Source organism: Enhydra lutris, unplaced genomic scaffold, assembly GCF_002288905.1.
Source record: "Enhydra lutris kenyoni isolate GAN:26980312 unplaced genomic scaffold, ASM228890v2 scaffoldscaffold19, whole genome shotgun sequence".
In the NCBI taxonomy this organism is placed as follows: domain Eukaryota; kingdom Metazoa; phylum Chordata; class Mammalia; order Carnivora; family Mustelidae; genus Enhydra; species Enhydra lutris.
In genome coordinates this window covers 34,249,896-34,264,548 of record NW_019154103.1, presented here as the reverse complement: position 1 = coordinate 34,264,548, position 14,653 = coordinate 34,249,896, and the positions used below count along the sequence as shown (strand labels likewise).

At 42.9% G+C, this 14,653-nt stretch overlaps 1 protein-coding gene across 2 annotated transcripts in view; it reads left to right on the top strand.

Moving 5' to 3' along the window:
• Nucleotides 1-14,653, top strand: part of LOC111148421 (erythrocyte membrane protein band 4.1 like 4A) — a 251,739-nt gene that overhangs the window by 157,534 nt on the left and 79,552 nt on the right. For both annotated transcript variants that reach the window (XM_022504948.1, XM_022504949.1), the window contains one exon: nt 14,102-14,193. In XM_022504948.1, coding sequence (XP_022360656.1) covers nt 14,102-14,193 — 92 coding nt within the window. The remainder of the gene's footprint in view (nt 1-14,101; nt 14,194-14,653) is intronic.

Sequence of the window (14,653 nt, the reverse complement as noted above, 5' to 3'; positions counted from 1 at the left end):
TCAGTCGGTAGATCAGGCAACTTTTTTTTTTTTTTAAGATTTTATTTATTTATTTGACAGAGATTCCAAGTAGAGAGGGAGGCAGAGAGAGAAGGGGGAAGCAGGCTCTCCACTGAGCAGAGAGCCCAATGCGGGGCTCGATCCCAGGACCCTGAGATCATGACCTGAGCCGAAGGCAGAGGCTCAATCCACTGAGCCACCCAGGTGCTCCAGATCAGGCAACTCTTGATCTCAAGGTTGTGAGTTTGAGCCCCACGTTGGGGATAGGGGTTACTTAAAATCTTAAAAAATAATAAATCAAATAGCGTGGAGGACAAGGGGAGTTAGAGAGGAGAAGAGAGTTGGGGGAAATTGGAAGGGGAGGTGAACCATGAGAGACTATGGACTCTGAAAAACAATCTGAGGGGTTTGAAGCGGTGGGGGGTGGGAGGTTGGGGGAACCAGGTGGTGGGTATTAGAGAGGGCAGGGATTGCATGGAGCACTGGGTGTGGTGCAAAAACAAGGAATATTGTTATGCTGAAAAATTATAATACATCAAAATAATAGATTATGAAGCAAGCATAAAAAAGAAAGAGTAAGATAAATAAATCTTTCTAAAAAATGGGGTGCCTGGGTGGCGCTGTTGGTTAAGAATCTGACTCTTGGTTTCAGCTTAGGCCATGACCTCAGGGTCATGAGATCAAACCCCACGTACTCTACATAGAGTCTGTTTAAGATTCTCTCTTCCTCTCCCTTTGCCCCTCACCCATGCTTGCTTGCACATGCTCACTCTTTCTCTCTAACAAATAAATAATAATAATAATAATAACAAATCAACAAATAAAAATTAAAAATCCCGACAAGAGAGGATAGTGGCTGAGACCAGGGTAGCAACATTTCAAGTGCTAAGAAACTGTTGGATTCTGGATTTAGCTACACGGTTTAATGGATGTTGGGAGGTATGAGAGAGAGGAGTCCTTGTGACTTGAAGGTGTTTGGCCTGAAAGGCAAGAGGAATGGAGCTGCTGTCTAGTAGGGAGAGGAAGGCTTTGAGTAGAGCAGGTTTGGGGAGGTATATCATGGGTCCTATGTTTAACACGTTGCGTTTGAGATATCTGTTAGACATCTAAGTAGAGACATTTAAGAAGTGGGCTCTATGAGTCCGGAGTTTAGGATCGAAGTCTGGGCAGGATAGTGAGATCTGACAATCATTGACATATCCTGGTATTCAGAGCCATGAGTATATGAGGTCATTAGGAGAATGAATACAGATAAGAAGAGGAAGAACCAGAAAACGAGGCTGAGAAGCAATAACCAGCGAGGTAGGATGAATACTAATTGTATCCCATTGTGCCAACTAAAAATCACGTGTTATGTCAAATGATGCTGATTTGTCAAATCAGAAGAGAACTGACTGCTGAATTTAGGAATGTATGAGGTACCAATAAGACCATTTTCAGTGAATTGAAGAGTGAGCTTTATCTCACCAGTTCACTCTTAGGTCTCTGCACCCTGGAGAATCACAAGGGACATGTATTCTTTACTGTAGTACTCGTATGCAAGAAAAACCCCCTGAGGTTCGCCTGGGTGGCTCAGTCGATTAAGTGTCTGCCTTTGGCTCAAGTCAGCATCCTAGGATGCTGGGATTGAGTCCTGCGTTGGGCTCTTTGGTCAGTGGTGAGCCTGCTTCTTCCTCTGCCTGCCGTTCCTGCTGCTTGCGTGTACTCTCTCTCTCTCTCTCTGTCAAATAACTAAAATCTTTAAAGAAAGAAGAAGAAAAACGGAGACTCCTGAGAGAAACCCGTTGTTAGGGAACACCCTCTCCCATGCACATTAATTAAGAAAAAAGCAAAAGAGGGCGCGTGGGTGGCTCAGTGGGTTAAAGCCTCTGCCTTCAGCTCAGGTCATGATCCCAGAGTCCTGGGATCGAGTCCCGCATCGGGCTCTCTGCTCAGCAGGGAGCCTGCTTCCTTCTCTCTCTCTCTGCCTGCCTCTCTGCCTACTTGTGATCTCTCTGTCAAATAAATAAATAAAATCTTAAAAAAAAAAAGAAAAAAGAAAAAGAGGTAACGGGAGGAGTGGAACTGGAGAGGGTAAATGCAGACGGCTCTTTTGACACAAAGAGGAGCAGGTAGGATGGTGGCTATTAGGGGAAACAAGTCAAGAGGTTTAGTTTTTTAAGTTGGGAGAAATAATAGCACATGTATATTCTGGGGAGAATGATCCAATATGTGATGAACACTTGGTGATGCGGTCGGGGGGAGAGACTTGCTGGAATGGTATTCCTTGAGTGGACGACAGGGGATGAGAGCTAGTGTATAAATAGAGAGGTTGGTTTGGGAGGGTGGCCAGGACCGTTCATCTCTGGTTAGCAGGCAGGAAGATGGAGCATGGGAATGTAGATTAGGGTAGGTGAGTGGTTTGCTTATGATTGTTCTCCTTTCTGTTTTGAGGGAACGAGGTATCAAGGTCATCAAGTGAGGCTAAAGTTGGGGAGGAAGTGATGGGGGTCTGAAGGAGGCAGAGGATATGGCTTAGTAATTTTGGAGAGAAAGTAGACAAGGCACATGTGGTCTGATGTCATCCTATGATAGCTTGGTAGTACAAAAGGTCCTGAAATTTAAAATGAACCCACTCCTGGTTTGCTTTTCTCCGCACATGTTCAGCAGTGCTGGTGCAGACACGAAGCAAGTGAAGAGTTGGTTTTGTGAAGAGAATAGTACAAAGAGAAGGGCCAGGGAATTAGGTGAGCCAATCCAGTGGTTTGTCACGGAATTGAGACGGGGTAAGGAAGAGAGCAAGAACTGTGAAAGAGGGATGGGGTCTGGTGGGAGGAGGTCCTGGTTGGAGAAGTTGAATGCTTGTTGGCGATGGCGAACTGGAGGCAGTAAGCTGGAGAGAGAAGGTGGTGGTCAGAATTTTGGGGGCTGGGCACTGAGATCACAGAGGAGCTTCAGCTATTATAAATGAGAAGTTGTGGGGCAGGGTTTCTCGCCTCCTATCCCCCACCCCTGCAGCATCAAGGGACAGTTTTGGTCATCACAGCACCAGACGGGGCAAAGAGGCTGCTGGCATCCAGAGGGTAGAGGTTGAAAGTGCTGCTGCACATTTTAGAACATGTTGTCTACGGACAGGACATACCACTGAAGCTGAGAGTCCTGCTGTGGGGTGGCAAGCACATGAGTGAGTGGTTGGGATAGGGAGGAAGGCAACAGCACTGGGAAGTTCAGGGAACCGACGAGGTGTCTGGGTGTTGGAGGTATTGTTTCTATTTACATATTGAAACTTCCAGTAATTAAGACAAGAGTAGTATTGGAGTGTGCGACCTGACTGCAGTAGCTTTGGTGTTTGAAGGGGAAGACTTCAAGGATGACAGCCACCAGAGATATGGCTGGTGGAATGCAATGAGACCCCAAGCTGGGAGTTGTAGGGGGAAGAAGAGAGAGTGATCTAAAAGCGGCCTTGGGGAGCAAGCAGGAGACTTCTCCACTTTCAGGCTCGGTGACATGAGGACACTGGGGACAAGAGGCCGAGCTCCCGCTCCAGGGGTGCGGTAAAGACAGTATCGTCAAGGGAGAGCAAGCTTCCCCTGCACATCAGGGCAAAGGCAGTGTAAGAGAGCAAACTGGGGGCAAAGGGATTTTACAGATGAGAGGCCACAATTGTAGAGAGCACGAAGGAAGGGTTTCAGGAGTTGGGTGGTGATGGTGGGGGAGTGGGGGGACAAACTAGGGGAATTGCTGAGTATCATTTCGGGGTGACAGAGATCAAGAGAGCATAATAAGACGGGATCTAGTGGATTCAAGGCAGATAAAGGTGGAGAAGCTATGGATGTCTGAAGGGAGTAGGGGTTGCTTTTCCATTTCTGCTCATCTCCGCTGGTGGTGGAGGTAGAAGGCCGGAGGGCAGTGGGATGGTCCCAGTGTGCAGTGCAGTCTTGCTTGTTGTGGAAGGGGACCTCTCTTACCTGTGTGGTGGCTGGGGGACTTGAGCAGGGGTGGGGGACCTGGGGGATGCCTCCAGCCCTGAGACTCACCCGCTGTGAGGAGAGCGGCTGCCGCATGGAGCACACAGGAGGTAAGTACGGTGGCAGACACGCTGATCAGGGGAGGTGATGGGAGGGCAGCCACTACAAGGATGGAGTGAAGTGGGCAGATCTGGGAGGGACTGAGGAGGTAAAAATGTTCTGATGGGTAGCAGATGGAATATTTTTGTGAAGACTCAGGAGGGGTTGGGATCATACCCAGATACCTTGGTTTCATCAACAGGGAGAGTGTTCAGTCCCCAGCAGCAGGCCCAGAGGTTGGCCTAAGGCCTGAGAGATTGGCTCCCTTTTCCCACCCGAGATTGGCATGTACATTTGTTGAATAAATGAAGGGAAAAAATGAGGCTGTGATTACTTTTATGTAGAATACATCATGAAACTAACCTCAGCCTAAACTTACCCAGCGTGACGGGATGTCAACCCAAAGGGTTCCTGGCAAGTCTGGCCACAAGTAATTAGATGCATTTGGCCGAACTCTTTGAGAAAAGGACACAGAAAGTCCTGGAGGCCAGGAGTTGTCACTGTTTATCAGTGAGCCCCAGAGGTCTCACTCACGTAAGCCAGGGGTTTCTTCACGTTGGAAGTGCAGCTATAGATTTAAAAATATTCTTTGTGTATGGAAATAATTCCAAATTTACAAAAAGTGGCCACAATTAAAAGATTGCAAAGAACTTAGTCATGGACATTCGCCCATTTCCATTCACTCATTGTTAATGTTTTACTGCGTTTCCTTTTTTGTTTCTCTCTCTCTCTCTCTCTACACACACAACACACACACACACGATTCTTTTCTGAGTGATTTGAAGGTTTTCATGTGTTACACATCTGTAATTACTCAGTGGGTATTTCCTAAGAATAGGGATGCTCTGTGATAGACCCACAGGACAATTATCAGCTTAACAAGTTTATGTTGATATAATACTTCTATCCTCTACTTTCTACATTGCAGTTTTGTTGGCTAGCCTAATAATGTCCTTTATAGTATTTTCCCTCTCTGGTATAAAATCCAGTGAATCTTCTTTGATCTGAAACATTTTTGTAGCATTTTTGTTTTTTATGACACCGACTTTTTTTTTTGAGAGAGCAGGTGCATGTGCTCGAGGGCAGGGTCGGTAGGGGTAGAGGGAGAGGAAGAGAGAGGATCTTAAGCAGGCTCCACGCCCAGCATGGAGTCTTACCCGGGGTTCAATCCTACGACCCTGAGATCATGACCTGAGCTGAAATCAAGAATTGGACCCTTAACTAACGGAGCCACCTGGGCACCCTACATTTTGGAAGACTACAGTTCTACCCCACTTTTTAAAAATAGAAGGCTTCTGGTCACATGTTTGTCTGTTGTTTTCTTGTGCTTGGATTTAGGATCTGTGTTCTAAGCCAGAAAGCTGCATCCGTGGTTGTGCCCTCCTTAGGACATAGCATCTGGAGGCCTGGGATGAGCAGCTGTATCTCTTGGTGGTTAGACAAAGTTTGATCTCCTAGTCAGGATGTTGATTTCATTTCCCACTGAACAGTTACTGTTTTTCTTTTTCCTTCCTTATAGATAATAGGTAATCTGTGGAGAGATACTTTAATTCAATGCAGATAGCCTGCTTCTCTTCAAAATTTCACTGTAGGCTTAGCATTCCTTGAAGATTCTTGCCTGATCTGATCTTTTATTGTGATGCTGGTCAAATGCTGATTTTCTAGTCTTCCACACCCCTTACATTCATCAGTCAGCCCTGGGCATTCCACTGTCATTGGGAGTCACACACACTCTCTCTCTCTCTTTTATTTATCCTATCAGCATGGAATTACTAATCCCCCCCACCCATGGTTTATAATACATTACTGTACCTAGCTATTTTGGTGCTCAAGTTGTCCTAGATGTGGTCAGTGGGAGCTCCTTTAATCTGGCTCCTGTGCCCTTTTGACCTAACCCTATCACTTTCTGGGGTCATTTTCTTCCTTTTTGGTACAATTTGGTGTTTCAGGTGCATCTTGAACCTACTTTGCATCTATCCTATGTCCGCCCTGTTATCAGCCATTTCTCCAGTGAGTCCTGGTTCTGTTCAGAGGGGAAGGGTCAAGATCTGGGTGTTAGGTGTGGTCATTGCTCCTGCGGTGACTTTGATTTTTGGCCTTTTCAATGGACAAAGCTAAGGAATACACACGGGCATGTATACATGCATACAAAGATAAATACATATATACATATGTGAGCATATGAACATGCTCATACTCACTGTAGAAGCCATGAGTTCACACCATATCTCCAATTTCCAATCATCTCCATAGCATTCTTTCTGGCCTTCTCTCATTTCGTGTTTGTATGTCTGGAGAACATTGGCTCCCAACAACAAGAGCACATTCACTTGTTTGCTCAATTCTAAAATTTATCTCAGTTTCAGAATTGCTTTGTCTAAACCACTAAAGCTGACAGTTAGTTGCATTTCTTTCATTCACGTATACCTTCTTGCCAAGACTGAGGGCATATGGTCAAATACCGTGTTCAGGATGTACTTGGGTTGGCCCTTCCTTCCTGCTTTCTTTACTCCTGAGGTTTGGCATTCATTTGTGATCTGGTTAGGTTTATTGTTTCAGCTTTAGATCCCTTTCATATTCTTACTTATTTTATTTTTTTTTGAAGCTGTAGAAGATTAATGTGCAAAGGTCCAAGCTGTACAAAAAGGCACAGAGAAGGATCACTACTTCCCATATTCTCTCAATCCTGTTTCCCTACCCTTCCTTGTAGGTAACCAACTTTAATGTTTTATGCTTCATCCTTCTCACTTTCTGTTTGTGCAGATAAGCACATTTGAGGCATTTTCCTTCTTTCTCCCCTCAAAGTAGCACACTGTGATATGTCTTTATACTCAGCTTTGCTTTCACCTAGTAACACCCCCTCGAATTCTCCATCAGTCCATCGAGAGCTTTCTGGTTCTTTTGTGCATCTACATAGGACTCCTTTGAGTGTGTTCCGTAGTTTACTCAACCACCCTCTTCTGCTTAGACAGTTTAGGGTAGTTTGCAATTATAAATTTTCAATAGTTTGCAATTATAAATTTTCCTCCAGTGACGTTGTGCCTATGTATTTTTCTGTTGCGGAAGGAGCATCTTTGGGGTAAATTCCCAGGCATGGGGCTGCGTGGTCAGAGTGTAAGAGTGTAATCCCCATCTCTAGCTCAGGTTTTGGTGCCACTTCACACGCCCATCTCCACATATGAGCGCACTGGGAACTACAGACATGTTCTCCCTCACGCATTCCTGAGTGCGGCTCCCTTAGTACTAGTTGGATCCTGATGCCACACAACAGCTTGGTTTGGCATCTCTCAGGCTTGGAGATGGATCACTAGCCATGGGGTCAGATAGCATGGTTTAGGTCCAGGCCTCCCACTTTCTCTAACTTTGCACAATTCACTGAGCAACATTTAACCCGTATTTCTTTATCTATAAAGTGAGAATGATAAAATCTCCCTTACAGGGTTGTTGTGAGGTTGAAAGCACCTAGTCTGAAGTTGGACTTAAAATAGGCTGCTGATTTATGTCTCTGAATCAGAATTGTGTTGGCCTCCTGCCACCCAGAGCTACTGAGGCTTTACACAGGAAGGGCCCAGGGAGCACCTTGTTCTGGACCCATCCCTGCTGGTGAGTAGCTTTTGCCAAGGCAGGAAGGGGAGCACAGGTCTCCCAGGGCCATGAGTTCTCCTCTGCTTCACTTGCTGGTATGTTTGTTGACTTTTTCTATAATTAAAATACATGGGCCACATATTTGGAAAAAATTTTAAAATTCTGCTCTAAGACATTTTTAAATTGAGTATCAGTAGATCTTACCAGAGATGCCTTCATTTTGAGAAGCTTAAATAACATTTGTAATTTAAAAATCTGTAACAGTTATAAACTAGGAATAACAATTATCTCTCAAAAAATAAATCTGTAAAAGACAATTATCGTATGATTTCACTCTTATGGAATTTAAGAAACATAACAGAGGAGCATAGGGAGGGGAAGGGAGGGAAAAATAAAGTAAGACAAAATCAGAGAGGGAGACAGACCATAAGAGGCTCTTAACTCTAGGAAACAATCTGAGGTTTCCTGGAAGGAAGGGGAGGGGAGATGGGATAATTGGGTGATGGGTTTTAAGGAGGGCCCTTGATGTAATGAACACTGGGTGTTCTATGCAACTGATGATTCACTAAATTCTACCCCTGAAACTAATAACACTCTATATGTTAATTAACTGAATTAAAATAAAATTTAAAAAGTAAATCTGCAAGTAGAAGAAATGCCAGTATGTTAGTGAACGCTATGGTTTGTCTAAAGAGAAGGTGAGGAAAAGTTAGAGTAAAACAAACCCAAAAGCCAGCCATCTGGATGCCTGGGTTTGCATCTGTGCATTTTCTCTGGTAGGAAGCAGGATAAGCTCAACATAACAGTTTTCAAAGTTTACTGAAACATGATACAAATATTCTCTAATGTTTTGGCTCATGTTTTTTCTTTCTGAATTTTTGGGAGGAAAAGGAAAGAGGAGAAGCAACACAATCTAACACATCCTTTCCAGTGCTATAATTTAGGTTTCTGGGGGCTAGAAAGAATTACATGCAGTTGCCCATCAAGCAATCAATCTGTTCAGCTGTAAAAGAGGTAAAAATTTTTTTCACATTTAGTAAATGTTTTGGAATATCACTCCCACAGCAGAGAAAAAAGTACTGGAATATTTTTGCTGTTTTTGTTCTTTTATTGTAAAATGTATATGCAAGAATGGCAATTAATTTGATTCTCCAGTTGCTCCACTGAAATGCACAGTGATTTTTAATTCAAACTGTATTACACGCATTTCAAAAGGAATTTTTGAAAAGTGACCATGTGTGTGTGGGGGGGGGATGTGTATGTGTCATGTGAAAGTTTCTAATCCAGAGTACTGAAGAGTCCTTCTTTGAAAGGAAATGCTTTGCTCATATAGATCAGGGAAATACAAGCACCTTACCAGCTTTTGGAGACGGACTGCCAGAGTGCATCCGAAGGAATGCGCAGATCTGAGTGTTTTTTGTGGCCCAGTTTGTTTGACTACAGCACTCTCTGATGCCAATATTACAGGACACGAACACCGTTAAGAAAGACTCTTTAGGGAGCACTGTGTAAAGATAAAGCTTGGGGCGCCTGGCTGTCTCAGCTGGAAGAGTGTGCGACCCTTGATCTCGGGGTTCTGAGTTCAAGCCCCACATCGGGTATAGAGATTACTTAAATAAATATAAAAAGAAAAGAAAAAGCCTGAAAGAATGAGGTGATATTTTACTCTGTGCCCTTCCCAAATAAGAAGGTTGTTAGTTTATTTTGTGACAGGGCTCACGGTGAATTCTTAACTGAACTCAGGATGCCTAGAAGAGAGAGCAGTGGCAAACACAGGGACAGTCACTAACACAGACATTGTGTTCACTTTCTCTCGTAGCTCAGCTTTTAAGGCCCTAGTCATTCTGTCTCACCATTTATAATGATAATTTTTCAAAGCACAATTTTCAGTTCCAGCCCTTGCCTGCCTTTGCATGATTAGTAGTTAATTTCAGTCATTGGCTATCAACCCTCTGAATTCAGATTTTGTTTCTCCCCCTAGTGCCTAAGGTCAGTTAACAATTGCCAGGTATGGGGCACCTGGGTGGCTCAATGGGTTAAGCCTCTGCCTTCAGCTCAGATCATGATCTCAGGGTCCTGGGATTGAGTCCCGCATCAGGTTCTCTGCTCAGCAGGGAGCCTGCTTCCCTCTGTCTCTCTGCCTGCCTCTCTACTTGTGATTTCTGTCAAATAAATAAATAAAATCTTAAAAAAAAATTGCCAGGTAGATACAAATCTTGTTAAGAGTACACATTAAAAAACAAATCTACCATACTTTAGACTTATTTTTTTTTTTTAAAGATTTTATTTATTCATTGGAGAGAGAGAGAGAGCACGAGCAGGGGTAGAGGGAGAGGGAGAAGTAGACTCCCCGCTGAGCAGGGAGTCCAACTTGGGGCTCGATCCCAGGACCTGGAGATCATAACCTGAGTTGAAGGCAGACACTAAAGAATCTGAGCCACCCAGGTGCCCCCATACTTTAGACTTGTAATCTTCACACTCCCTTTTATTCTCTCCTCTGCCTCTGTGATCACTGATGATCAGAAAGCTCTCTGCCATGGGCCTATCCAGTTTTTATGTAATGACTGCCTCTTAATATTGTTAGAAGTACTAATCTTTTAAAAATATTTGCCGGTGCATTGTACCTGAGGTTACTTCTGTGACCTTGGAGGTGGGTCATATAGTAGGATTGAGAAGATGTTTATCCCATAATTCTAGGGAGCCTGGGGAAGGCAGACTGTGTCTTTGTGGTTGCTCCCCGAGATAGCAACAGAGGAACCAGTAGAGTATGGACTGGCTGTGGCAACAAGGGTCAGGTGTGGGAGAAGCAGTTGAGAATCAACTGGGCCCAGGGTGAGTGCATTTTGGAGCTCATAGTGGATGTGAGCCCCTCCAGGACCCTGCCAGTGATCTCAATACACTTCAGAGAAGCCAGGCTGAAGTAGGTTTATTTCCTGAAGCTTGCAAAGAGAAACAGCCAGCAAAGATGGGAAAAGGTTTAAACCAAGAGATCCAAGGGAGTTAGGTTGGGAATTCATTGATATGATACAGGTCCTGAATTCTCACAAGTGATAGAACTGGGAGTTTGAGCCAAGTTTACCTAGGGCTCCAGGGTACAGTGAAACCCCCACACAGCATCCAAGTTACAGGTGATTTAAATGCTCAGTTTATAAAGTAAAAATATTATAAAAATCCATATCAAAAAACCCGTGTGGCTTAGTTGTCTGACTCTTAATCTGAGCTTAGGTGGTGATCTCAGGGTTGTGAGTTCAAGCCCCGTATTGTACTCTACACTGTTGTGTAGAGCCCACTTTAAAAAAAAAAAAGAGAGAGAGAAAGAGAGAGAGAATCAGAGAACATAGCTTTTTTTCTGGCATGAAATGACAGAAGTTATAAAGGTATTTGAGTGCTTTTGCCAAAAGCAAGCAGTTGGTGCTTGGATAAAGTATCTTAGCAGCAGGTTGGAATGTACCTCTGAAGTTGTATCTACTCATCTTTGTAAGAATGAATGGAAAGGTGCTAATTGTCTGTGTCTGTTTGGAAAAGGTTTAGTAGGAGAGAGAGACCTTTGTGATGCCATATCAGCCCCATTCATGCCAGTGGTTACTGTCAGTGGCAAAAATGCATGGAATTTACTCAGAATTCCTGGTTTCTTTTTTCCTTAGGTTAACCCTCCTTTAAGTATTTGGATTATCCTGCTAAGAGTGGGATAAAAACCAGGCAGCTGGTGTTACAGCCCTGTATTAATGGAGAACACGTTCATACTTGTCATTTGCACATGGCAGAAGTAATTAGGAGGCCTGTGGGAACCTCTTTTGTTCCTTTAATATATTTGTACCCAAGGAAACTTGAGAAAACCCAATTCTGGTTGGATCTTGAATACCTTTTCTCCTTTCATAAAGTAATGGTGGTTAAAAAAAATACATATATATAATATCCTGTGGCTGGGTCTCTATTTGAAAAGAAAAAGAATATAGATGTTTATGTCGAGAGTAAAATGAAAAACAGCCCGAGAAAAGTTTGAGAGGATTTACTTTATTTTTAAGATTTGAATGCTTTTTGTTTCTCCTCCATTTTTAAAAACGTGGATAAATGTTATTTAATTACATATTTCTACATATGTAATTAAATAACTGAAAATTTGTTTTGGGGTATGCAAATGCCACCTTATTTGTGGATGCTCTTGCTAAAATTTTAGTTCAAGTCTCAGTGTCACAGAGTGTCCTTCCTGGCTACCATTTCTTGTCGATCATAATAATAAGTAGGTCCTGGCCCATGTGGTGGTCCTTAAAAACACTTTATCTTAATCACTTATCGGGATACAGTGTAATCACAAGCAAAGTTATTTTAAAGGAAATGACCTGTGCATTATATTTTTGGGTAATCCAGTGACCTTAAAAACATGAACCTATTCTATAAGAAACTCTAACAGTGGTTGCCTCTGGGGAAGGGGATTAGGAACAGTGGTGGGAGAGAGATTTTAGTTATCGGTGTGTGTCCATTTTGGTAACTTGTGGCATTTGTACCATGTATGTATATTATATACTAAAAGAACAAAAGTAAAAGGAAAAAACCCCTCCACTCTAAGCATTCCCATCTCATGGTGGGATGCTTGCTTTCCCACCCTCACCCCAGAGATCTTCCGTGATTTCCTGTGTTCCCTCTTCCCCCATTTCTTTTGCTTTTGAGGAAAACCTTTTCTGAATTCATTAACTTTTCTCCCTTATCTCTAATTTTGTAATTCCTACCCCTTTCATGAAAGTCAACTGAAGATTTCTTACCGTGAAAGGCATTCACCTCCTTTCAAACCCCGTTTGACCTTTCCGGGTCACTTGAGACTTGTGCTCTCTCCCAGCCTCTTTGACATCATTGCCTCCTGGTCCATTCTGACCCCTCTCCCTGCATCTTCACAAGCATCCTGGCTGTGATTTTATCTTCACGCACTTCATTCTGTCTCCCTGAACAGTCTCTTTTTGCTCTCGGGTGAAATCATCCATGTCAGCAGGGATGGCCTGTCCCTTCACCCCAGTATCTGCATGTTTCCTGGCCCCCTTGGGGTCTTTAGTTCCCCATTCCATGGGCACCTCAAAATCCAAATCTCCTGAATGTGCTATCCATTGCCTTGCCATCCAAATCCCCAACTTCTTCCACTTGCTGTCTTTTATTAGGTAGCATTCCCAAGACAGAAACCTGGGAATTGTCTAATGTTCTTTCCTCCACTTCACAAGGTTTTGGAGTTACAGGCGGCCTTGCTGTAACACGCATAGATTGGCTCCATTGTCCTCGTATGCTTTCATCTTACAAATAAACCTCTAAACTGGGCAGCCTCATTCCAGATGGACTTGGAAGAAATTTCATGCATATAAATATTCTGTCCTTATTAAAAGGTGGGGAGGATCCTTTCAGTGACTCCTCTGCCTTGCCAGTTTTGTGTTTAGACATCCATAGAAACCTCATTCCAGGGACATTTCTGCCTTTGAGACTTGAGTTTGCTCATTTTGTCTTAGATAAAAACCAGTAACAGACCTTCACAGGACTTGTGGTTTATTATTTAGTACTTCTATTATATTTTGCTTGGTTTGCTATTCAGTCACTTAAAAAAATAAAGAGTATCTTCTGCCCAATTAGAATGACTTCTTATCTATTAAATGTAGGTAAGTAACCATGGGATTAAAATAATAGTTGAAATTTAATTATACCTGTTGTGTACTTTACATCTGTCATAGCATGTATTTCTTTTCTTATTTATTTATTTCTTTATTTGGTCATGCCATTTAATTCTCCCGGTAACTGGGTGCGGAATGCAGAAGCTCTGAGACATGATTTGGACATGCTTAGATGACACTGCTGTGGTGGTCGCTCCTCAGAGGGGCCCCTCTTGAGATTCTTTAGGTATCAGTTTAAATGGGGCCTGTGTATTCCTTAAAAATAATCCAGCTAAGGGGCACCTGGGTGGCTCAGTGGGTTAAAGCCTCTGCCTTCGGCTCAGGTCATGATCCCAGGGTCCTGGGATCGGGCCCCGCATCGGGCTCTCTGCTCAGCAGGGAGCCTGCTTCCCCCTCTCTCTCTCTGCCTCTCTGCCTACTTGTGATCTCTGTCTGTCAAATAAATAAATAAAATCTTAAAAAAAAATAATCCAGCTAAGAACTGGATTTATGGGCATCTCCTTTTTATTGATGCTGTCTTGTTTGGGTGCCCATTTATGATGGAAATGTTTCTAGTCCTTCCATGCCATGCCCTGATCATCCATGGTCGGTGGTGACAAAGGTGATGCCGCTAAGATTTACATGGAACTTACATTTCGTAATTTTAATTAGTAAAGGTGGTTTTAAGGCAACACTCCAAAAATCGTTACCAGGAGATAATTGGTTTTTGTTTTATGTGTTAATAATGTGTCTCTGCTTACTCGAATTTTTGGTAACTAGAAGGTGGCTGTCATCCGAGGAACTTTATGGTCAGTAATTTCTATTTCTCTCTCTCTTTTCTCTCAGTGCAATGAAACCTCATTCTTTTTTGAAGCTCGAAGTAAGACAGCTTGCAAGCATCTTTGGAAGTGTAGTGTAGAACATCATACATTTTTTAGGTATGTTAATATGAAAGTTTTATGCATTGTTTTAATAAATGAAAATTGATTTGTTTTTATAACAAGAGTTCTTTTCTGTCTACAGTAGAAATTTAGAAGTGTTTCTCCTCTATTAATTTGTTTCAGCCACCTAATTTTCTGGATCATATTAATATGTATACACACACACACACACACACACACACACACACACACAGATACCTTCTTCTCTCCTACTACAAGAAAGGGTCAAGGATGTTTATATATGAAGAGTACAGCTTTGGTAATGGAAATTAAATGTTCTGTGGCTATACTAAATTTGAAATGCCTCTTAGCCATCTAAGTAGAGGTGTGGAGTAGGCAGTTGGGTGTATAGGCCTCTTGGGAAAACCAAGGCTTGTCTTGTTAATTACTAGGTAATTAAGGCAAAAGGGACTGGATGAAGTCATCTGTGGCAAAAGTGAGGAAAGAGAAGCGGATA